A 23,696-nucleotide genomic window follows, 5' to 3' on the forward strand; every position below is an offset into this window, starting at 1 on the left:
GCACATATTTGAGAATTTCTACTTGGCTAATATTTTATTTTGATAATCGGAGGCCTTATTTTACGTAGATAGATAGACAGACAGACAGACAGACAGACAGACTACATGTTTGCATACCATAATATAATACTTGGTCCAATGTTAGTTAGCTTGCTAGCAGCCTTGCCTATTTGTTTATTCAGTAAAGTACGTGACATTTCATTAATGTATCATTAACTAGCTTGATAACAAACCTTGAAATCTCTTGAAGTCAAACAGCTACTGCTAGTGTGGTAACTGCTTATCTGGCAACAGTGCTGTGTTTAGCTAAAGTTACTAAATAAAAAACAAACATTTCAGTTACATATGCAACTCTACTATTTATTCTTGTGATACACCTGGCTAATGGTTTAAATACATATATGTTATTTACCAGCTGGGAGGTCCGTATCGTGAAATACCGTGACCGAGGTCTTGAAAGTACTGAGCGAGGCCCTCTGGGCCGAGGCCAGTATTCAAGGTCGAGGTCACGGTATTTCACCATACGGACCAACCTTAAGCTGGTAAATAATATATTTATTTTTTTCTTTACCAAATTCTAACAGAAAACGAGAGCGCCCGAAAGGGAAAACCGAGCCGAGGCGAGCCGCCATTTTGAATCCTCATTCACGGCTGTAATGCAAATTGCTTCCTCCTCGGTATACAAGTGCACTTCCATGGCAGGAAAAAAACTACATTTTGCCGCCTATGTAGTCCCCTATTTATACAAAATTGAGTCATTCAGGATTTAGTCATGTTTTTGCTCAGCATGAGTAATAGTTACAGGTTTTTAGCTTTCTCCTAAAATGTTTTCTATTATTTCTTCTTCCTCAGGGTAGTAAAACTCGCTTTCGCTGTGAACACTGTCGTTATCGCTATCCATGATGTAAAATTAATGCTATTCTCCTGAGAAATGCGAAAATAAATGTCGACAAAAATTGCTATGATGTTTGTTGTTATTGTGAACGAGCGAGTCGCCAGAGGTCCGTAACTGGGGTCCGTATCGTAGGATACGGACCCGTTCGCCAGCCAATCAGAGCACAGGATTTGATGGAAACCGGACCATGAAAAAAAAAAATAATTGTATTGTAATAAATTGAGTGAAAAATGATAGCTAACTGTGCTTTATTGATCCTCCAGGTGACAAAATTTAAGGCTCGTGGCTAATACCTTGGCTAACAGTTTACACAATATATTACTGGGCCTAACGTTATTTAGCTTGGCTACTTGTTGACAATACTTAAGACTAATAAAAGCTTTCTTGCTACTTCTGGGATTTATTTACACAATACTTAGCCAAACATTAACTAGCTTGTTAAAAACAAACAAACAAACAAACAAACAAACAAACAAACCCTGGCTAGTTACTAAAGTTATATAGTTGCTGTTGCAGAGCTAACATTAGCTAAGCTAACTACTTAAATGGCAACATTAGCGCAGTGCTGTGTTTAGTTAGCTTTAAAATGAGGTGATATATAACCTAGTCATAATTGAATCTTAATTTATAAACAAACAAACAAACAAACAAACAAACAAACTACAGTTTATTAAGTTCAATGCTAACACAAGAAGAGCTAAGGAATGCATTAGCATTGGAAATAGCGAAGTCCTCTTTCTGCTCTTTCTGTGTACAGGGATGAATGAGGAACTCTTGGGGCCTGTACTGAATTTCTTCCACAGTATGGCAGCCATCTCCGTGACAGATGCTGAATACGCTCTTCTCATCGCTACTTCAGTGCTGTGCTCAGGTCTTCAGGCTTCACATAATGTTAACTGGAAAATGAGTCATTAGATGGAGTATTATTGTCTTATGTCTTTCACACATCTTTTAAACCTTTGTGGTGTTTCTGCTGTGCGTACAAATTTTTGTGAAATGGGAGTTAATAGGTACATTATTTACACTACCGTTCAAAAGTTTGGGGTCACCCAGACAATTTTGTGTTTTCCATGAAAAGTCACACTTTTATTTACCACCATAAGTTGTGAAATGAATAGAAAATATAGTCAAGACATTTTTCTGGCCATTCTGAGCATTTAATCAACCCCACAAATGTGATGCTCCAGAAACTCAATCTGCTCAAAGGAAGGTCAGTTTTATAGCTTCTCTAAAGAGCTCAACTGTTTTCAGCTGTGCTAACATGATTGTACAAGGGTTTTCTAATCATCCATTAGCCTTCTGAGGCAATGAGCAAACACATTGTACCATTAGAACACTGGAGTGAGAGTTGCTGGAAATGGGCCTCTATACACCTATGGAGATATTGCACCAAAAACCAGACATTTGCAGCTAGAATAGTCATTTACCACATTAGCAATGTATAGAGTGGATTTCTGATTAGTTTAAAGTGATCTTCACTGAAAAGAACAGTGCTTTTCTTTCAAAAATAAGGACGTTTCAAAGTGACCCCAAACTTTTGAACGGTAGTGTATCTCATCTCATCTCATCTCATTATCTCTAGCCGCTTATGACGGAAAAAATAACCAAATAATAATTTGTGGGTTTAAGAGTTAATGCTTATTTGATTGCATACAGTATTTATTAGATCATAATTGGCTCCAGCTCCAAGACAAATCACAGTTTGATACTAGCAGAGCTCCACACTATATTGCTATATATTGTTAGCATATCGCTCATTCTACAAGTTTCTACAACCCCAGAGTATCGTATGAAGACTTCTTCCTGTAGCTGAATGTAATTCCTGAATTTTTTTTTTAATGCCGCACAGTCAAAATATACCATTTTGTATTTTAGCAAACAACAATTTCCTTCAAAAAACATTCCTTGGGAAGCGACCATGTCACCAAAGATGCACGGATATCTTGCACGGATATTAAGAGGATATGGTAATGCATCGACCTGACTTTTGTGATTGTATGACATCTGTATGACACGTGTAGACCAAAAATGGCTTAAAAACAATCTGCAATACAACAATCTGCATCTATCATTCTTTAATTTCTGTTGGCAAAATTGCTATCGGGTGGCACGGTGGTGTAGTGGTTAGCACTGTCGCCTCACAGCAAGAAGGTTCTGGGTTCAAACCCGGTGGCCGACAGGGGCCTTTCTGTGTAGAGTTTGCATGTTCTTCCCGTGTCTGTGTGGGTTTCCTCCTGGTGCTCCGGTTTCCCCCAAAGACATGCAGGTTAGGCTAACTGGTGGCTCTAAATTAACCGTAGGTGTGAATGGTTGTGTGTCAGCCCTGCGATGATTTGGCGACTTGTCCAGGGTGTACCCCGCCTCTCGCCCATAGTCAGCTGGGATAGGCTCCAGCTTGCCTGCGACCCTGCACGGGATAAGCGGTTACGGATAATGGATAGATGGATGGAAAATTGCTATTGCTTAAGAGGAATAAACACACGTGATTTAAGTGTTTTCTTTTGAAGCTGCTTACTTTTATACAAAAATGAATGTGTAATTTGTTGTCACTTGCTTGACTATTTCATATATTGAGAAGCCTCTCCTGCAGACCACAACATCTGTTTTTTTCCTCCCCACTATTGTGAAATTTGAAACTGGAACGGATCAGATGAACCAATCTTGCTATGACTGTATAGTTTTCAGACACTGGTCCTCAGATTGCACCGTGTTGCAATCCAAAGTGAAACACTTGGTTCAGATTGTTCTAATTCACACACTTTCCACGTAACATCCTGTTAAATCAATCAAACATCAGCCCTGTATTTGATCTTGGAATAATATATTTTCTTTTCCCTCTGTGTGTGAGGCAGACCGACCATATCTGCGTGCAGTGAGCTGTGTCGAGAACCTACAGGAATTTGTTCTGGAGCTGCTCTCCAAGGTGTGCAGGAGCGGGCAGGGTATGACTCACGGGCCATGCCGCTTTGCCAGGCTGCTCGGCCGGCTAACGGAGCTGAGGACTCTGGACCACAACCACCTCACGCTCCGACCGCAGCAGATCTGGGACATGCAGCAATGAGACGCACTGTTCAGGAAACCAGAGGCCTATATGGTCAGGTCCTGTGTTTCTGATCAAGCACAGAAAACGTGCTGTTGGTTGGGATTTGGCACAAACAAGAGGCTGGATCGGCATTCTTCCTCGGATCGATGAAAATGGACGTTTTAAAGAAAGTACAACTTGTTTTTGATCATACAGTAGTCCAATTCAACGTGTTATATCACTGTATGAACTAACTTTGACATTTATTTTTCACTATATTGAGGCCTGACTTAAAATACACAAAGGTTTCTAAAGCTGTTGTCTGGTCTGTTATAAGGACACTCACTCAGTGTGTTGTATTGAAAATGAATTTCAGTTTTCTGTTTGCATGTCTGTGCCAAATGATCGTGTATTTCCAAAGTGAAACAAGTTCCGGATTTGTCCATTTCAAGGAACAGTCAATAATTTGAGGTGTTGATTACCTGTGAAGTGAATCACAATCAAATCAATCCCAAGGAAAACAAATGAACGCCTTCCTCTTTCTTTAATGCACCATATGTTGAAACCACAGCTGTGTATCCTACAGATAAATTTCTTTTTTATGAAAAAGGTACACATTATTGAATTTTATTCATGTTTGGAAAATACAATAGGATGACATCACAAATGTTACACCTAAACCATACCTTTCCACCTGTGTATGGAGAAGAGCCCATGCCTGATAGAAATGTAAATCAATCAATGACTATGGGACAAATGTGACACACTGAAAAGCAAAAACCTCCAAAACGTTCTCAAAATTTGATTGATAAATAATATTGGCTGGCGTTGAGTGGCATAACGAAGACACAAGATCGAAGACTAGTTCAGTATCATGCTAGCTGAATTAAATAGATCTGATATCACCCAGCCAATATATTTATTATTATTATACATACACATACCTTTCGGGTGTTCAACGCGTCTTTCGCTTTCGAAATTCTCTCAAAATCTTCCGTATTTAACGAAGCAAACCTGGCGGCCATATTTGTTTACAAATTGCCCCAGTCGCTCGCTAGCACAGAAGTTTTACGTCTCCGACATGTGACGTCATGTTGTCGACAACCATGCAATATTGTAAACCATATTCAACACTCATTCTCTACTGGGTAGAGTGATGTAATACACATCGGCTAAGCAATACGCTAACAATATTGCATGCTATCAAACCAAATGAATGAAACCTGCTCGAACATGTTTTTACTCCATCAAAAAAGTGTCCCGTATGTATAATAAATTCTAGATCTTGGGCTGCATCACACCTTACTATTGTTGATTATACTCATAAGTAAATCAAATTGTTTTATTTGAAGAAATTAGTGAAGTAAACAAGATATCCGTGCATCTTTGGTGACAGTCGCTTCCTGAGGAATGTTTTTTGAAGGAAATTATTTGCTAAAATACAAAATGGTATATTTTGACTGCTGCGGCATTTAAAAAAAAATTTAGAAATTACATTCAGCTACAGGAAGAAGTCTTCAGGCGATACTCTGGGGTTGTAGAAACTTGTAGAATGAGCGATATGCTAACAATATTGCATGCTGTCAAACCAAATGAATGAAACCTGCTCGAAGGGAATAGAACACGTTTTTATTCCATCGAAAAAGTGTCCTGTATGTATAATAATATACACTACCGTTCAAAAGTTTGGGGTCACTGAAATTTCCTTATTTTTGAAAGAAATCTTATTTTTATTTTAATCTTATTTTTAGCACTGTTCTTTTCAATGATGATCACTTTAAACTAATCAGAAATCCACTCTATACATTGCTAATGTGGTAAATGACTATTCTAGCTGCAAATGTCTGGTTTTTGGTGCAATATCTCCATAGGTGTATAGAGGCCCATTTCCAGCAACGATCACTCCAGTGTTCTAATGGTACAATGTGTTTGCTCATTGCCTCAGAAGGCTAATGGATGATTAGAAAACCCTTGTACAATCATGTTAGCACAGCTGAAAACAGTTGAGCTCTTTAGAGAAGCTATAAAACTGACCTTCCTTTGAGCAGATTGAGTTTCTGGAGCATCACATTTGTGGGGTCGATTAAATGCTCAAAATGGCCAGAAAAATGTCTTGACTATATTTTCTATTCATTTTACAACTTATGGTGGTAAATAAAAGTGTGACTTTTCATGGAAAACAAAAAATTGTCTGGGTGACCCCAAACTTTTGAACGGTAGTGTAACTCTTAGGTCCTGTTGTGAGTTGGAAGCATTTTAGATCTTAACACACTTTTTTTTTTTTTAAGTAGAAATTCTCAAAAGCTTGATGTTTTAGGGATCAATACAGTATGAATGAAACTATGAGCTGATAAACTGTAAAGGGAGTTCCTTTATGTGGACGGTGACACCTCCTGTAATGACTGAGGCTTTATTCGGGTTCTCTCGTTACAGCAACCCCCGAGTACAGCTGAAAAACAGCAATGCAATGCTTTTCAGTGCGGTATGTTTTTCGCAGGACAATAATGTAAGGTCAGAACAGTTTGTGGATTTCATTTCGTCTCACTTCACAGCTATGATTGCATTTCACTCTGGCACAGAACCCTGTCCATACCGATGTAGGTTCATTTTATCACCCACTGAGTGCACTTTTGTTCCAACACTGCTGTCTCGGTTACATATAGATTTCATCATGAAGTTGTTCCAAGGCAAACATAAATGACGTTGGTTCTTTGAACAGGGTGGGTGAAAAAGAATCCTGTAAGACTTTGAATAAAACTATATGAGAATTAAGAGTTTCAATAGAACATTTATTTCCCCCACATGAGAAAATACTGTTTCAGACAGGATATTTGGCGAGTAGGTAAAATCTGCAGTTTATACAAGCGTAAAACTTCAACATTTTATAAACAGATACAAGCTCAACAACTTTCTATAATAAATACAGGCTCTGTGCTTTGTGGTGCAAAAAAGATTTTTTACCATCTAACATTTTGTGAACATTTTCCTTACAGCACATATGTTTTTAAAAGGCTTAAAATAACTAACTCAAGGTTTAAAAAAAAAAAAAAGCCCATTTTTTAAAACCCATTTCTATAGTTTACCTTAAATAAGTCTTGATTTGAATCTTCACCCAATATAACACTCTCTCTTTCTCTCTCTCGGTCTCTCTGCCCCTCTCTCCCTGTGTGTGTGTTCCATAAATAAATTACATTTCTGTGTATCAAAAAGTGATAATATATAACCACAGACGACTGGCTGCAAATCAGACATAAAACTAAGTGTATATATATATTTTTTTCTTGCACACATGTACGCACACGGTCAAGGACAAGCAGGACACACACGTTTGCAGCAAGCCAGTGATCTGATCTTTTTTTCTTTTATCTTTTTTAAACAAATATGTACAGAAGAGATCTAATTTCTTCATCCATCCAGGCGTGAATTCATACACAAGATCCAAATTAAATTAGATATCATATGATAAAAAAGTAGTTATATACATGAGTGTTTTAACAATATACAAGAAGTGGTTTGTAAAACATTTAAAAAGTAAAAAGCTATCGTAAGAAAAATGGCAGTGATTCATTCACACGTTTGCACGCACGCACACACAAGCCAGCTGATTCATTCACTCACTCCTTTGTATTAAGCGAATCGTTGTCGGAGAACAGATGCTGTTAGATGTCTATATCCAGCCTTCAGACAGTCCACACTCAAAACCACAGGATTTAAAGTGACACTTGTATTTAAAACAAAAACAAACTCAAAAAGACACTCACAGTTACGTTCATTAAAAATCTTTTCTCTCACCCACCCACACTGTAAAAGGAATAAGTGAAGGGGGAGGGGGGGGGGATGGCTGCAACTCCTTCTTGACACTGAAAAAGAAATGCACTGAACTTTCAAGCAGTTCAAGCAACTTCACCTCTCAGTCTTGCTCCACGAGACGAGCAGAGTGAGAGGATCGGGACGCAGCCGTCTGTGCGTACGCTGTTTGAGCGGTAGTGATGAGCTCCTGTAGTGATGCGCAGGAGGAATCCTTTCTACAGGTAGCTGGAAGCGATGAAGCCGTGGTCACTGCGCACTCGGCTCAGGTGGATCATGGCTCGGTCGTAGGCCACCTGCACGGATTTGCGGATGCTCGTCTTTCGGCCCTCCATCAGACGCAGTTTGTCCGTCGTATCGTCGACTCCCAGCGGCAGCAGCTTCTCCCGAGGTAACCATTGCCTACAACACCACCACAGTCAGTCAGTTTGGTGTTTGACATTACATACGGTATAACGGTATAAATTTTTGAACAATGGTACCTGGAACGACATTTTACTGCTCCAGAGACGCCACAGAATGACAAGAACAAGATGCTTAGGATTATTTAAGTCTAGATTTATTAATGTTTTACAAAAAATATTCCACCCAAGTAAATAACTGAATCCTTGCACGGAACGCAATAAATAAATATACATCGAAGCAAATAGTATAACGCACGTGGCCAAACAACTTTGATAATATATTTTTAGTGAAGAGCTACAGCACCATCTGCTGCAAAACTCTGAATTCTTAAAGAGCAAGTCGATCCAGGATTAAACCACAACGTCAAGGACGTATAGGAGCTCATCTGGCCTGCCATCAAAACAGCCAGAACATCAAACAGAACTGAAATGTGGCTGTGTGAGAGAGAACCAACCTCCACGACAAACTGTCTACAACAGGAAAAATCAACAAAAGGACTAACTTTTGTTCCCCGATGGAAGATCGATCCAAAACATCGATCAGAACTGAATGTACATGATAAATGAGAGAGGAGATACAACCCCGAGTCCAAAAAAGTTGGGACAAAGTACAAATTGTAAATAAAAACGGAATGCAATGATGTGGAAGTTTCAAAATTCCATATTTTATTCAGAATAGAACATAGATGACATATCAAATGTTTAAACTGAGAAAATGCATCATTTAAAGAGAAAAATTAGGTGATTTTAAATTTCATGACAACAACACATCTCAAAAATGTTGGGACAAGGCCATGTTTACCACTGTGAGACATCCCCTTTTCTCTTTACAACAGTCTGTAAACGTCTGGGGACTGAGGAGACAAGTTGCTCAAGTTTAGGGATAGGAATGTTAACCCATTCTTGTCTAATGTAGGATTCTAGTTGCTCAACTGTCTTAGGGCTTTTTTTGTCCTATCTTCCGTTTTATGATGGTTCTATGGGTGAAAGATCTGGACTGCAGGCTGGCCAGTTCAGTACCCGGACCCTTCTTCTACACAGCCATGATGCTGTAATTGATGCAGTATGTGGTTTGGCATTGTCATGTTGGAAAATGCAAGGTCTTCCCTGAAAGAGACGTCGTCTGGATGGGAGCATATGCTGCTCTAGAACCTGGATTTACCTTTCAGCATCGATGGTGTCTTTCCAGATGTGTAAGCTGCCCATGCCACACGCACTAATGCAACCCCATACCATCAGAGATGCAGGCTTCTGAACTGAGCGCTGATAACAACTTGGGTCGTCCTTCTCCTCTTTAGTCCGAATGACATGGCGTCCCTGATTTCCATAAAGAACTTCAAATTTTGATTCGTCTGACCACAGAACAGTTTTCCACTTTGCCACAGTCCATTTTAAATGAGCCTTGGCCCAGAGAAGACGTCTGCGCTTCTGGATCATGTTTAGATACGGCTTCTTCTTTGAACTATAGAGTTTTAGCTGGCAACGGCGGATGGCACGGTGAATTGTGTTCACAGATAATGTTCTCTGGAAATATTCCTGAGCCCATTTTGTGATTTCCAATACAGAAGCATGCCTGTATGTGATGCAGTGCCGTCTAAGGGCCCGAAGATCACGGGCATCCAGTATGGTTTTCCGGCCTTGACCCTTACACACACAGATTCTTCCAGTTTCTCTGAATCTTTTGATGATATTATGCACTGTAGATGATGATATTCAAACTCTTTGCAATTTTACACTGTCGAACTCCTTTCTGATATTGCTCCACTATTTGTCGGCGCAGAATTAGGGGGATTGGTGATCCTCTTCCCATCTTTACTTCTGAGAGCCGCTGCCACTCCAAGATGCTCTTTTTATACCCAGTCATGTTAATGACCTATTGCCAATTGACCTAATGAGTTGCAATTTGGTCCTCCAGCTGTTCCTTTTTTGTACCTTTAACTTTTCCAGCCTCTTATTGCCCCTGTCCCAACTTTTTTGAGATGTGTTGCTGTCATGAAATTTCAAATGAGCCAATATTTGGCATGAAATTTCAAAATGTCTCACTTTCGACATTTGATATGTTGTCTATGTTCTATTGTGAATACAATATCAGTTTTTGAGATTTGTAAATTATTGCATTCCGTTTTTATTTACAATTTGTACTTTGTCCCAACTTTTTTGGAATCGGGGTTGTACAATTCTAGTCAGAAGAACGTTAAGGTGGCCTAATTACTAGCAAATTGTTAGCAAAAAAAAAAAATTGACAATACGATGACCAAATTTTGTACAGAAGGTCGAGTTCTTTCAAACGAAACAAACAGAACGGAAATCCACTGAGGGAGATATGATTTAACTGAAAATAAACAAAAGTTGTAAACAAATTGTTTACAACAGGAAACTCAAACAAACAACTAAACTTTTGTTCCTCAAGGAAAGATCTACTCAAAACGTCAATCAGAACTGAAATCGGATGAGAAATCGAGAAAGGAGATGCAATTCTAGTGAGAGGCCTGGAAAATTCATTAATTTGGCCTAATTACGAACTTGTTAGCAAAAAAATTTGACAAAGCAACGATCAAGTTTTGTGCGGAGTGAGGAGTTCTTTCAAACAAAATCAGAATGGAAATCCGTGGAGAATCGACAGAGGAGATACGATTTAACTGAGCTGTGGAGGACGGATGCCACGCCATGGCAAAAACTCAACAGCCTTACGGCCAGATGAGCGTTTAAGTAAATAAATAAGACCTGTAAATATTACATTACTTGTCCGTTCAATTAATAGAAGTGATGAATCTTTTCTTGCATACACTACCGTTCAAAAGTTTGGGGTCACTTTGAAATGTCCTTATTTTTGAAAGAAAAGCTCTGTTCTTTTCAATGAAGATCACTTTAAACTAATCAGAAATCCATTCTATACATTGCTAATGTGGGTGGCACGGTGGTGTAGTGGTTAGCGTTGTCGCCTCACAGCAAGAAGTTCGAGCCCTGTGGCTGGCGAGGGCCTTTCTGTGCGGAGTTTGCATGTTCTCCCCGTGTCCGCGTGGGTTTCCTCCGGGTGCTCCGGTTTCCCCCACAGTCCAAAGACATGCAGGTTAGGTTAACTGGTGACTCTAAATTGACCGTAGGTGTGAGTGTGAATGGTTGTCTGTGTCTATGTGTCAGCCCTGTGATGACCTGGTGACTTGTCCAGGGTGTACCCCGCCTTTCGCCCGTAGTCAGCTGGGATAGGCTCCAGCTTGCCTGCGACCCTGTAGAACAGGATAAAGCGGCTACAGATAATGAGATGAGATGAGACATTGCTAATGTGGTAAATGACTATTCTAGCTGCAAATGTGTGGTTTTTGGTGCAATATCTCCATAGGTGTATCGAGGCCCATTTCCAGCAACTCTCACTCCAGTGTTCTAATGGTACAATGTGTTTGCTCATTGCCTCAGAAGGCTAATGGATGATTAGAAAACCCTTGTACAATCATGTTAGCACAGCTGAAAACAGTTGAGCTCTTTAGAGAAGCTATAAAACTGACCTTCCTTTGAGCAGATTGAGTTTCTGGAGCATCACATTTGTGGGGTCGATTAAATGCTCAAAATGGCCAGAAAAATGTCTCGACTATATTTTCTATTCATTTTACAACTTATGGTGGTAAATAAAAGTGTGACTTTTCATGGAAAACACAAAATTGTCTGGGTGACCCCAAACTTTTGAACGGTAGTGTACGTTTCAATAGCTACGTCTGAAACTAAAAGGCTATCGACAGCTTTATTTGATTTAAATATAGCTTTAAAAAAAAAAAAACCACATCAGGTCCAACGTCACTACTAGCCTGGGCCCGCCCATCCTAAGCGTGACGCAACACGAGGGCCTGTTCCGAGCTTAGTCTGACCAGGCAAGCTATCTACAGCATTTCCAAGCTCCTGAAAAATCAGGAACCAATCAACTTTGAGCATCTCCAACAGCCCTGGGTAGAGGCGTGTTCAAGGCAGTAACGTAGTAGAACTGCGACCGGAAGCCATAGATTGTTTACAGAATCTATGCCGGAGCAGCGGCAAGCCTTTGACACAGCGGTAGATGCTGTATTGAAAGCATTCAACGGGAAGTTCTCATTGAAAACGGAGCAAAGAGCAGCCCTGGAGGTATTTATTGAAAGGAAGGACGTTTTCGCCTTGCTCCTGACCGGCTTCGGTAAGAGTTTAATCTACCAGTTAGCCCCGTCGCGTCACATATGTCAGAGGAAAGAGTGACGTGATTGGTTTAAGCTTCGTCACAGCCTTTTCTGGCTTCGACCAGTAGCAAACTGAGGCATTTCAGGGAGGCGGGTCAACCACGGGCTCTGGGAAACGGTTTGGCTTAATAGCTTGGCCAGACCAATGCTCGGACAGCTTTGAAGTCGCGTTAGCCAGGCTACGTCACTACTGACTTTGGGTGCTGTTAGTCACATGTTACTAAATCAATCAATGACAGTTAATTACATTGTCACATGACATCCACCAGCCCTAAATAACAATACACCCTCCCTGTGCACTTCTATAGTGCTCTTAATGAAATGTTACGCAGGTTCCATCTACGCTGCTCATACCAGGTGCGCTTGTTGTCAAAGAAGAGAACAAGGTAGAGTTTCTCTCCGGCCTCCTCCTGTCTCTGCTCTCCGAGCTTCAGCACATCTGCAGGTGGCACAGGGATGGGTACGCCATTATGCAACACACCCTCCTCTGGCATTTCCGGATCTATGATCTAGTGCAGGGAAAATGAAAATTTAACCACACGTTGTATCGCAGACATGTTTTAGAGCCAAGTATTGAACTAAACACATTAAAACCTTCCAAATATTAGCATGTTAAAACAGGGAAGAGTGTTTCACTGCATCTGTACAAACCTGAAATCTACTGAACCTGGTGTGTGGTAAAGAATTCTGCAATCGTTTGTCAAATGAAACGCGTACAAGCAAGCAATTCCAAAAAAAAAAAAAAAAAAATGTGGAAAATCATCACTATAACAGACATTTCCTGTTTGATGTATTCTGAAGGTGATCACTATTGCAAGTTTACTGCTGTACAGTGGAGTGGAGGTGTACACCAGACTGTTTTATTAATCCCACTCACACTTGCTCCTGAAGGAACTCTGACCAATCCTGCCCACTACTGCAGTTATTTTCATTTATACCTGCGTACAAGATTTACTAACGTACTTAGACGATTCTATTTTACTGCTGCTGTTGAGGATGGCCCCACATACCAAGCTGAAAGTTGGCTGTGAGATTGCTGTGGATGAAACCACATGGATACCCCAAGGATTGCTCTGGACAGTTTCTGTTGGACGGCTTAAAGTGCATATCACGGGTAAATTCAGAAGCAAGATCAATGTAATTCTCCTATTTTATATTAAACTTTGGTCAAATATCTGTCACATTTTGTGACTTTTTTTTACCTTGCGCAATACCAGAAAAATTCAGTTGAAATCAAGCCATTTGATGCGAATTCGTCCGCCTCTGAAAAAACTTGACATTTGGATTTCCCTGACGGCGCGTGCGGGACGCCTCCCTCTGAATCCTACGTCAGCACTGGTTTGTTTATGAGAAAACGACCTGGTGGTTTTCCGTGGTTGGTTGAAGAGAGCAACTGGACTTGCTTGAAAAGTCTTGAAGACGTTTCGCCTCTCGTCCGAAAGGCATCCTCAGTTCTGTCTGTCTAATAGGGAGTATCAAGTATTTATCCTCTCATGGATCATCATAGAATCCGAATCAGAATGCTGATGGCTGCATTGTAGGTGGCTGACAGATGTCATAGACACCCACCTCTGTTCAATAATGGTCGTTCCAGGTTGACAAAAATGAACGATCCTCTCTGGCTAAGATGCCTGCCAGTTTTCTGGAAGTCCTCTCATACTCGCGCACCAGTCGAAGGGAACTCATCCCAAAGTGCGTAGAAACATATCTGTGAAGATACATACCTTCGACTAGTGCGGGAGTATGAGAGGACTTCCAGAAAACTGGCAGACATCTTAGGCCAAGTTTACATTAGACCGTATCTGTCTTGTTTTCTTCGCGGATGCACTGTCCGTTTACATTAAACCGCCTGGAAACGGGAATCCGCCAGGGTCCACGTATTCAATCCAGATCGTGTCTGGTCCGGTGCTGTGTAAACATTGAGATACGCGGATACGCTGTGCTGAGCTCTAGCTGGCGTCGTCATTGGACAACGTCACTGTGACATCCACCTTCCTGATTCGCTGGCGTTGGTCATGTGACACGACTGCTGAAAAACGGCGCGGACTTCCGCCTTGTATCACCTTTTATTAAAGAGTATAAAAGTATGAAAATACTGCAAATACTGATGCAAATACTGCCCATTGTGTAGTTATGATTGTCTTTAGGCTTGCCATTCCTTCCACTTGCAAGTGGAAAGTGATATGCGCTGGGATCACACACACAGCGGCTCAGTCCCAAATCACTGCTTGTGCACTTCACTCGCGTGCTCTGTGAGCTGCGCAGGGCCGGAGTGCGCACCCTCCAGAGGGCACTCGCTGTTCAGGGCGGAGTGATTTGGAGCGCAGGATGCCTGCGGAGCCGAGCGTATCCGTGTGTTGCTGTGTGCACGCGAATCGTGTACTGGTGTTGCTGTGTGCACGCTTATCGTTTTAAAAACGTTAATCTGATGATCCGCTGATACGGTCTAATGTAAACTTGGCCTTAGCCAGAGAGGATCGTTCATTTTTGTCAACCTGGAACGACCATTATTGAACAGAGGTGAGTGTCTATGACATCTGTCAGCCACCTACAATGCAGCCATCAGCATTCTGATTCTATGATGATCCATGAGAGGATAAATACTTGATACTCCCTATTAGTCAGACAGAACTGAGGATGCCTTTCGGACGAGAGGCGAAACGTCTTCAAGACTTTTCAAGCAAGTCTAGTTGCTCTCTTCAACCAACCACAGATTACTATGTACCTGGATGACTGAGTATCTTCACAGATACCTGGTGGTTTTCTGCAAATTTCTTCAACGTCATCGCGTAATTATTAAAATGATTAACAGATGTATCGTAGGAGGGTGTAGCAACACCAATCTTGATGGGATTAGCACTCATCGTTTCCCAAAAGACCGGACAATGAGAGAAATGGGAGCGCTTGGTCTACACAGGCTGTGCACTGAAACCGTACAAAGCTCTCGCAGCCTGCTGGCGCTTCCGCAGGTGACGTCACGAATCTGGCTCCAGACTCCCTTGGGATTTTTCCAGACGCGTTTTGTGATTTTATTTTTTTCTGCTGTAGACAGATGGCCTTGTGCAAAATTACCCTTCTGGAGGAGTGTGTAAAGGGACATACTTTCATATAAAAAAAACCTGAAATTGGTCCAGGATATGCACTTTAAAGATTGCACTTACTTACATACACACACACCAACTTTACTCATTGGATAAATTCATACTACAGACTTAAAACTAGACTGCCTTTCGGATTTTTCAAGTGTAGGTCTTAAAAAAAATTTTTCCCCGACACCCAATTACTTTTGTTTAGCGGACCGAAAGCGACTGAATTCGAACCACAAACTCCCAATTTTATTCATTAAAAAAAAACCAACCAACCAAAAAAACAGCAATTAATGAATTTATCTCCACGTGGCTCTAAATTCTCCGCTATTTTTTCCTGCTTCACCATGACACAATACAAGATACTACGTCATGCATCACGTGGTGGGCTTTCCCTGTTTGCACAAGGCATTGTGGGATACAAATTTGAAACAGGAGACAAATGGAGGACGCGAGTGCGCGAATGCAACGTGAAAGACCGACTACAGTAACGGAAAGCGAGAAGAAAAGACGTAATGTTATATGTGAAGGAAAGGAAACGCAGGACCAAACTAATAAATATCGGCAGTCAGCGAGCACCTCGGTGTGATCAGCTGTTCGTTTAGCGACAAGATGATGTAACTGTCAGCGCACGGTCGAAGATAAACCTGTGCGCGCACACACGGACTTCCTCTGTCTGCTTGACTGCACGAAGCGAGCAATTTCATGCACATTATTTGCTCAGGAATCCCCTCAAATTAAATAACTTCCCAAACACAGAACAGAATGGCCTGATATTTTTTGAGATATTGCAGAAATAAACATACAATCATAATGACCAAATTTCAGAGGAAACTAAATTTCACCGGTTTTATGGAACGGAAAGGCCGTCCAGCTTTATGTAAAAACGGTAATGAAATGTAAAAAGTTCTGACGCTCACACTGAGGATCCTTTCAAATCACTCTCTAGGCGTTTGACTTTATCGTATACAGTTGTAGAGGAATAATGACTCATAAGCACAGCAATTGGCGTTACTCAGAAGACGACACTTGAGTCTGGGTCCTCTCAAGGTTTCTTCCTCATATTTTCTCAGGGAGTCCCCCCCCCCCACCACTGTCACCTCTGGCTTGCTCAGTAGGCACCTAACTAAATCCATATCTAAATTTCTGTAAAACTGTTCTGGAACAATGCTGCGTGGTATAGAAGTGCTGAATAAATGGATCGGAGCTGAACTACTGAGACCCTGACCAAGACAATGTGGTTACTGAAGATGAAGAATGCATTAAATGAATAAAAGCCAATTTGCGCCAGATGTACAAATAATTAACAATTATTCCACAAAATCGAGTCGTACATGAGCCGATAGTCGACGAGGCGCGTGGCACCGAGTTGGCTATAATCCATTTACGATGAAATGGAGTAGAATAACTTTTATTCCATCCACATTCACTGGATTTTGAGAAAGACAGCATTTTTATTTTTTTAGCAAATTTGAAAAATTAAAACTTTATACAAAATCATCATCCGCTTAGTGGACACGTCAATCAATGAAAATACATTTTAATCGAAAAAAAATTAAGCTTCAAACTTTCTAAAAGAAGTGAAAGATGAAGATTGCAAACAAACCGGCGAAATGACAGTAGTAAATTTGTGAAAATACAATATAATAATAAATAATAATAATAATAATAATAATAATAATAATAAGGACTAGCTATGTTCTTACCATCAAATACTTTCATTCCATATTTTGTTGCCTTTTTTTTTTTGTATTTTTGGGGTTTTGTTTGAGTAGAGTTTTTATTTCGTCCTCAGTTGGTTCAGCAACACGCTCCGCCATTTGGTTTTTCTCTCCTCATGGTATATGAGCTGATATCCTAGTAGTAGCGTCGCCAATCAGAGCGCCCGATTACTCATATGCAGTGAATGTGGATAGAATCTACATCACATATCCAATGAACATACACTCATTTATCCCACAAGCTTCATATCTGCCTCCACTGGCATCAGAACATCTTTCGAGTCCCACAGGACCGTGGTCTCGATGCACTCATCAACAGTGGAGTAAATATGACTAAAGCAAGTGGAAATCGACAGAGCTGCGTCTCTCACCAGAGCAGGGTAGGACGGATATCCTCTGCACTTGGCCCACACAAGGTCCAAAGGCTCGGGTTCTGCATCACTTTCTATAGTCAGCTTATCTACTGTGAAAGAGAACACCACAGACACCAAGTTTACGAAAATACCTTTCCACTGATATTTCCACACGTAGCCTGTTGTTATTAAAGGTTGATATCAGTAGCTTGACATCACCGTACCTGGTCCGGTGTAGTCCGAATCTCCATTAACAGTCTCTAGGAAAGGTACTTTGGACAGTGCAGGTTTTCCGCGACTTTTTTTTGGTGGCAATGGACTAAAAGAGAAAAAAGGTCATCTGTTTCTGAGACGAAACAACAATAACAAGACATGCTCATCACTATCCACTAGGGCTGTAACGATATGCGTATCGAAATCGCGATATGCAGAGCCACGATCCGTATCGCGATACAAGAAGCGAATCGCGGTACACCCTTTCAAACTTCTCCTCAGCCCAAAAACAGAGGCGCTTCCAAACTTCAATTTATGAATACTTTACTTTTTATTTAAATTACATTTTAAACTTACTTAAATTACTTTTATTTTTTATATCTATTAGTAAGTCGTTTTTTTGCCGACCTGCGACAATCTTCTGCAAGTCACGCAACGTCCACACTCGCCACTGGCAGAGCATTCATTTCTTTTAAGCGGTTGCCATTCTGGTTGTGACGCGGGGAGCGAATCTGTAAACAAGCAGCTCATTGGCTGGCTAGGTGTGCCACAAGCCAATCACAATCACTTGACCGGAAAGGCATGCAGTGTTGCCAGATTGGGCAGGTTTAGGTGCTTTTTGGCTGGTTTTGAACATATTTTGGGGTGGAAAATGTTAGCAATATCTGGCAACACTGAAGGCATGTCTGCTTGGGCGGAAGCCTTTTGCGGCAGTTACATTTTGACACGGGAGCAATGTTTCACCATAAAAATTCCGTAATTTCCATCTGTTTTCCGATCACATAAAATCATTGGCCCTATGAGAGTGAGACAGTGAGAGAGCCCCCCCCCCAAAAAAAATCTTAACGGATTTACACGATTTGGAAAAATGACTTTCAGAACCGAAAAAAAACAGAGCTTCCGGCTCAACAGTATTATTTTGAGAAATAAAACAGTCTTTGGATATACATTTGTTCATTTTTGCATACATATTACTCATTCTCTGCAGTGGTCTGAATTATTTGTTATTAAATAGTTAATGTAAGTAAGTAAATAAGTCAAATTTACTACTTTAAAAAAACATTTTTAAAAAAATCGTGGGAGTATCGAATCGTGGGTCAAAAATCGCGATACGAATCGAATCGTGAGTTGGGTGTATCGTTACAGCCCTACTATCCACCACTACGAGCATTTTACGAAGACCTCTTAACGCTCACGCCCTTATAAGCCCAGTGCTTTAATGTTGACTTATGAGGTCGTAAGTGCTAGAACACCTTCATAAAACGCTACTCAGCTTTTTTCAGTAGTATGAGCACGCAAAGTTTCATTGATGCAGCTTATGTAGTTTCTCAGAAAAGTTGTCCAGACTGAGTCCACTTGTACAAGATCCAATAACATAAATCAAGTGCCATAACTCTGAAAATAATAATTTCTCGTAAAGAATTTTCAAACTCCAGTTAGATCACAAATAGTAATATGAGCACGCAAAGTTTCATTGATGCAGCTTATGTAGTTTCTGAGACTGAAACAGACAGATGGACTCCATTCCTATATCCCCCTGCGCACTTCGTGCACCTCCCAGCTTGGCATGGGAAGTGGAACACCGAATAAACGAGTCAGGGGCCTCTATATTAGGGCTGTAACGATACACCCAACTCACGATTCGATTCGTATCACGATTTTTGACCCACGATTCGATACACCCACGATTTTTTTTAAATGTATTTTTAAAAGTAGTAAATTTGACTTATTAACATTTACTTACTTACATTAACTATTTAATAACAAATTATTCAGACCACTGCAGAGAATGAGTAATATGTATGCAAAAATGAACAAATGTATATCCAAAGACTGTTTTATTTCTCAAAATAATACTGTTGAGCCGGAAGCTCTGTTTTTTTCGGTTCTGAAAAAGTCATTTTTCCAAATCGTGTAAATCCGTTAAGATTTTTTTTTGGGGGGGTGGCTCTCTCACCGTCTCACTCTCATAGGGCCAATGATTTTCTGTGATCGCGGAAAACAGATGGAAATTACGGAATTTTTATGGTGAAACATTGCTCGCGTGTCAAAATGTAACTGCCGCAGAAGGCTTCGACCCAAGCAGACATGCCTTCAGTGTTGCCAGATATTGCTAACGTTTTCCAACCCAAAATATGTTCAAAACCAGCCAAAAAGCACCTAAACCTGCCCAATCTGGCAACACTGCATGCCTTTCCGGTCAAGTGATTGTGATTGGCTTGTGGCACACCTAGCCAGCCAATGAGCTGCTTGTTTACAGATTCGCTTCCCGCGTCACAACCAGAATGGCAACCGCTTAAAAGAAACGAATGCTCTGCCAGTGGCGAGTGTGGACGTTGCGTGACTCGCAGAAGATTGTCGCAGGTCGGCGAAAAAACGACTTACTAATAGATATAAAAAATAAAAAGTAATTTAATAAGTAATTTTTTTTTTAATTTAAAGTTTAAAATGTAATTTAAATAAAAAATAAAGTATTCATAAATTGAAGTTTGGAAGCACCTCTGTTTTTGGGCTGAGGAGAAGTTTGAAAGGGTGTACCGCGATTCTGCCTTCTTGTATCGCGACACGGATCATGGCTCTGCGTATCGCGATTTCGATACGCATATTGTTACAGCCCTACTATATATCTAGATTGACAAATATTTAAATAATATTGGCCGGCGTTGACTGATAGATCAGATATATTCCATTCAGCTAGCATGATACTGAACGAGTCAAAGACGAGTAGCTGAATGGAATATATCTGATAGACCACGAAAAAAAAGCCAGCCATCATCATTATTATAATACATACACATTCCTTTCAGGTGTTCAACGCGTCTTTCTCTTTCAAAATTCTCCCAAATTTTCCGTATTTAACAGAGCAAACCTGGCAGCCATGCCTGTTTACAAATTGTCACAGTCGCTTGCTAGCGCGGAAGTCTTACATCTCCGATGTGTGAGGTCATGTTGTCTTGACAACCATGCAATATCGTAAACCACATTCAACGCTCATTCTCCATTGGGTAGAGTGACGTAATACACGTAGGATAAGCGATATGCTAACAACAGTGCATGCTATCAAACCCACTAGAAGGGAATAGAACACATGTTTTTGTTCCATCAAAAAAGTGTCCTGTATGTATAATAACTCTAGATATTGGACTGCATCACACCCTGCCATTGTTCTGTTCCTATATATAGTCAAGCCGGAAAGTCTGCACACCCCTTTCACCTTCTCCACGTTTTATTACGTTACAAACATAGATTGAGTTCATTTTTTGTCACAAAATAGCCCATGATGACCAAGTGAAAGCCGGTTTTGAGACATTTGTGCTAATTTATTAAAAATCAAAATGTAAAATATATCATATCATATGTACAGGCGGCACGGTGGTGTAGTGGTTAGCGCTGTCGCCTCACAGCAAGAAGGTCCTGGGTTCGAGCCCCGGGGCCGGCGAGGGCCTTTCTGTGCGGAGTTTGCATGTTCTCCCCGTGTCCGCGTGGGTTTCCTCCAGGTGCTCCGGTTTCCCCCACAGTCCAAAGACATGCAGGTTAGGTTAACTGGTGACTCTAAATTGACCGTAGGTGTGAATGTGAGTGTGAATGGTTGTCTGTGTCTATGTGTCAGCCCTGTGATGACCTGGCGACTTGTCCAGGGTGTACCCCGCCTTTCGCCCGTAGTCAGCTGGGATAGGCTCCAGCTTGCCTGCGACCCTGTAGAAGGATAAAGCGGCTACAGATAATGAGATGAGATCATATGTACACAAGTGTGCACACCCTTTGATAGGACATCCAAAAGAGAGCTGAGGAGCATTTTGTTTCCACTGATACTGCTTGAGATGTTTCTACAACTTTATTGAAGTCCACCGGGGTAAATTCAATTGACTGGACATTACCAAGACCTGCCTATATAAGGTCCCACAGTTGACAGTGCATGTCAGAGCAAACTCCAAGCCGTGGGGTCAAAAGGAATTATCTGTAGACTCCAGAAACAGGATTGTGTCAAGGCATAGATCTGGAGAAGGGTACAGAAAAACCGCTGCAGCTTTACAGGCCCCAAAGAGCATAGTGGCCACCATCATTCGTAAACGGAAGAAGTTTGGAACCACCAAGAATCTTCTTAGACCTGGCTGCCCGGCCAAACTGAGCGATCGGGGAAGACGGGCCTTGGCCAGGGAGGTGAGCAGGAACCCGAGGGTCACTCTGACAGAGCTCCAGCGTATCCTTGTGGAGATGGGAGAACCTTTCAGATGATCAACCATCCAGGCAGCACTCCGCAAATCAGGCCTTTATGGTGGAGTGGCCAGACAGAAGCCACTCCTTAGTAAAATGCACATGACAGCCTACTTGGAGTTTGCCAAAAGGCACCGAGAGGATTCTCAAACCATGAGAAACAAGATTCTCCGGTCTGATGAAACCAAAATTGAACTTTTTGGCCTGAATACCAAGTGTCATGTCTGGAGGAAACCAGGCACTGCTGGTAAAGATGAATGCAGCCAAGTACACAGAGATCTTTGAAGAAAACCTGCTCCAGAGCGCTCTGGACCTCAGACTGGGGCGAAGATTTACCTTCCAACATGACAACGACCCAAAGCACGCAGCCAAGAGAACAAAGGAGTGGCTTCGGAGAAAGTCTGTGAATGTCCTTGAGTGGCCCAGCCTGAATCCAATTGAACATCTGTGGAAGGAGCTGAAAATGGCGGTGTACCGATGCTCCCCATCCAACCTGACAGAACTTGCAAGGATATGCCAAGAGGAATGGGCAAGTGTGTCCAGAAACAAGTGTGTCAAGCTCATAGCTTCTTTCCCAAGATGCCTTGAAGCTGTAATTGCTACCAAGGGTGTGTACAGATATGTAACCCCTGAATAACCTATTTTTCTCATCTCATCATTTGTAGCCGCTTTATCCTGTTCTACAGTGTCGCAGGCAAGCTGGAGCCTATCCCAGCTGACTACGGGCGAAAGGCGGGGTACAGCCTGGACAAGTCGCCAGGTCATCACAGGGCTGACACATAGACACAGACAACCATTCACACTCACATTCACACCGACGGTCAATTTAGAGTCACCAGTTAACCTAACCTGCATGTCTTTGGACTGTGGGGGAAACCGGAGCACCCGGAGGAAACCCACGCGGACACGGGGAGAACATGCAAACTCCGCACAGAAAGGCCCTCGCCGTCCACGGGGCTCGAACCCAGGACCTTCTTGCTGTGGGGCGACAGCACTAACCACTACACCACCATGCCGCCCCAACCTATTTTTGTCAGTAAAATAAAACTGCATATTTTCTAAAAACCCGTTTTCACTTTGTAATTATTGGTGACTGTGTGTCGATGTTCGAGGCAAAAAAAAAATGAACTCAATCTATTGTAGAATAAGTCTGTAATGTAATAAAACGTGGAGAAGGAAGGTGAAAGGGGTGTGCAGACTTTCCGGCTTGACTAAAATGCAATATACATTTTTAATTATTTAAACGAACGCTACAAAAGCACACTGACGTGCTGTAAACTTTAACCACTCTGCACGCTCAAATGAATTCTCCTGAAAGGATACGACAATATAAAAACACCGTTTTATAAAGTCTTTAGCATGGCGGTCTCTTACATTTCCTTTTTGAGTATAGGTGAGGAGCTGCTGTCGGAGTCTGAACCGCCATCTTTGTGCTTTTTGAATCCGTTTGTGAGAGCTGCGAACACAAAGAAAACTTCTTTAGAAATGAGTAACACACGATGAGATAAGCAACTGCCAAAACCACAGACCCTTCTTAATTAAACCAGGACTCTCACAATGCAAGTCACAGAAAGCCGTATGCAGTTCAGGCTTACTTTCTTCCATGGTCATGAGCCACGAAGACAATCATCATTACAATTTCACATTAAAACGTGCCTGTATGTTATTTATAATACACGTTATCAATTCTATAGTAACAGCTCATTCACCGGTACTGTGAAGCACACGGCATATGATCTAAGAATAATAAACAAGCTTTTATTTAACAAAGGAAAATGTCT

The 23,696-nt window shown here is 41.3% G+C and overlaps 2 protein-coding genes across 4 annotated transcripts in view; one reads left to right on the forward strand and one right to left on the reverse strand.

Moving 5' to 3' along the window:
• The window catches only part of nr1h5 (nuclear receptor subfamily 1, group H, member 5), a 28,223-nt gene extending 24,024 nt beyond the window's left edge, over positions 1 to 4,199 (forward strand). Inside the window, exons 10-11 of the mRNA XM_060930912.1 lie at positions 1,653 to 1,766; positions 3,748 to 4,199. Of these exons, the coding sequence (XP_060786895.1) occupies positions 1,653 to 1,766; positions 3,748 to 3,956 (323 nt within the window). The 3' untranslated portion in view covers positions 3,957 to 4,199. The remainder of the gene's footprint in view (positions 1 to 1,652; positions 1,767 to 3,747) is intronic.
• Positions 4,200 to 6,689: 2,490 nt separating this feature from the next.
• The window catches only part of brpf3b (bromodomain and PHD finger containing, 3b), a 55,332-nt gene continuing 38,325 nt past the window's right edge, over positions 6,690 to 23,696 (reverse strand). For all 3 annotated transcript variants that reach the window (XM_060932374.1, XM_060932375.1, XM_060932373.1), the window contains exons 9-13: positions 23,290 to 23,371; positions 17,712 to 17,806; positions 17,506 to 17,597; positions 12,682 to 12,836; positions 6,690 to 8,126 (exon numbers count right to left, since the gene is read on the reverse strand). In XM_060932374.1, coding sequence (XP_060788357.1) covers positions 7,943 to 8,126; positions 12,682 to 12,836; positions 17,506 to 17,597; positions 17,712 to 17,806; positions 23,290 to 23,371 — 608 coding nt within the window. In that variant the 3' untranslated portion in view covers positions 6,690 to 7,942. The remainder of the gene's footprint in view (positions 8,127 to 12,681; positions 12,837 to 17,505; positions 17,598 to 17,711; positions 17,807 to 23,289; positions 23,372 to 23,696) is intronic.

This window comes from Neoarius graeffei, chromosome 10 (assembly GCF_027579695.1).
Source record: "Neoarius graeffei isolate fNeoGra1 chromosome 10, fNeoGra1.pri, whole genome shotgun sequence".
NCBI lineage: Eukaryota > Metazoa > Chordata > Actinopteri > Siluriformes > Ariidae > Neoarius > Neoarius graeffei.